Raw genomic sequence first — 1,776 nt, forward strand, 5'->3', positions numbered from 1 at the left:
GCCCCTAGTATCTAATAATGTATTTTAAATGGGACAGTTAAACCTTCCTGGTTAGATTGGCTATGTGGCAGAGAATGTAAACAAAATAGTGTTATAAATGCTAAGAATAGGGTGTAGCACATAATTGGCTTTCAGCCAGAGGTAGTTCATTTAAAAATTTTTTTTATCAGAGATTAGATTTCATTTGGGCCAAGAGTTGGGAGATGGATGGAACCAGTTCGGAGATTATGATCCAGATTGATCAGGCATGGTGCATACTGCTGAATAAAGACATTCTTAACTTCTACTACTTATTAGATCTTCATTTTGGTGGCATTAGTGACGGTAAATTCTGTATTTGTGCTTTGTGTTCAAGGATTGTAAAGCTACATGGTATTAAATTTTAAAAAATTTTTTTCTTGCAGGATTCAGTGGTCCCAATTTAAAGGCTATTTTACTTTCAAACTGGAGAAAGTGATGGATGATTTCAGAACTTCAGCTCCTGAACCAAGAGGTCCACCCAACCCTAATGTCGAATATATTCCCTTTGATGAAATGAAGGAAAGAATACTGAAAATTGTCACTGGATTTAATGGGTATGCACTTAATACTATTTTAAAGGTTTGCTCTTTAGATTTTTCTTTAAGTTTTGATGCATCTGGTTGTCTGACTATCCATTAGATTTAATTCTGTGATATATAGTTACTGATTTTCAGCTTACAAATATTTAAAATATGTACAGTATTAAGTTTTTTTTTTTGGTAAGAGTTTATTTGAGCCAAACTGATGACACATGCTCTAAAGCAAGATCTCAAATGCAGATGACAGTTATATAGTTTCTTTCATGCATTTGAAATTAAGGAGGGGAGTAAGGAAGATTAGAGAAGGTGAGAAAAAGCAAGTTGGGGATTGAATTGCAGCATAAATCATTTGCTCTCCAGAAGAAGGGGTCTGTCAAGAGACATTTCAAAAAGTGTTCTCACATGCAGAGAAACAGTGGTCAGGGCTTGTTTAAGGCAAAGATAAGTTGTTGAGTAAAGAAGTTTTATGCCTGGGGCCTGACTACCAGCCATGACCTGCCCAGTGATGGATTGATGATCAGATCACCCTTTTAGGTTATTATATTCCATAGAACCCCTTTTACATTTACAGTTCCCTTATTTGGTCATAAATCAATTCCAAAGATTCATTGATGAACTTTTTGGTCCAATAGTGTGGTCTCACTGCACTAGGAGGGCTCATTCTTAAGAAGTCTCAATATGGACATTGTCCTGTTGACAGTTGGGGATGGGATCTGAGTTAAGGCTGAATTTTCTCCCAAAGGGAAGGGCAGGTAGATGGAAGGCAGTCTTAAGGCTGCCTTTGTCTTCACTGACAAAAAATACCACTCTGGGTCATTTCTATAACTAGCATGATCTAAGTTTTGTCATGTCTCATCCGATCTAATAATAGACAAACATGGTAATTAACCATAATTTCGCTACCCTTCCCATTGGCTAGTCAGCGAGATATGCAAATTGACCGCCAACAAAGATGGCGGCCAGCAGCCACGCAGCTGAAGTGAGCAGGATGCTTGCTTGCTCCAGTGATGGAGGAAGCCAAGGTTCCCCGCCTGCCATGGCCCTGCTCTGAGCTCCACTCTAAGCAACAAAGTTGCAATTATAGAAGCTAAACAAACCCCAGATACCTGCTTTCAGTAGGCCATGGCCTCGGAGCTGGAGCGGCAACAAAGTTTCAATTATAGCAGGTAAATAAATCCCAGAATAAAAAAAAAAGAAAAAAAAGAGAGTCTGGGAG

At 38.6% G+C, this 1,776-nt stretch overlaps 1 protein-coding gene across 1 annotated transcript in view; it reads left to right on the forward strand.

Moving 5' to 3' along the window:
• Nucleotides 1–1,776, forward strand: part of PPP4R2 (protein phosphatase 4 regulatory subunit 2) — a 65,671-nt gene that overhangs the window by 50,534 nt on the left and 13,361 nt on the right. Inside the window, exon 4 of the mRNA XM_006752673.2 lies at nt 405–575. Within this exon, the coding sequence (XP_006752736.1) occupies nt 405–575 (171 nt within the window). The remainder of the gene's footprint in view (nt 1–404; nt 576–1,776) is intronic.

Source organism: Myotis davidii, unplaced genomic scaffold, assembly GCF_000327345.1.
Source record: "Myotis davidii unplaced genomic scaffold, ASM32734v1 scaffold630, whole genome shotgun sequence".
Taxonomy (NCBI): domain Eukaryota; kingdom Metazoa; phylum Chordata; class Mammalia; order Chiroptera; family Vespertilionidae; genus Myotis; species Myotis davidii.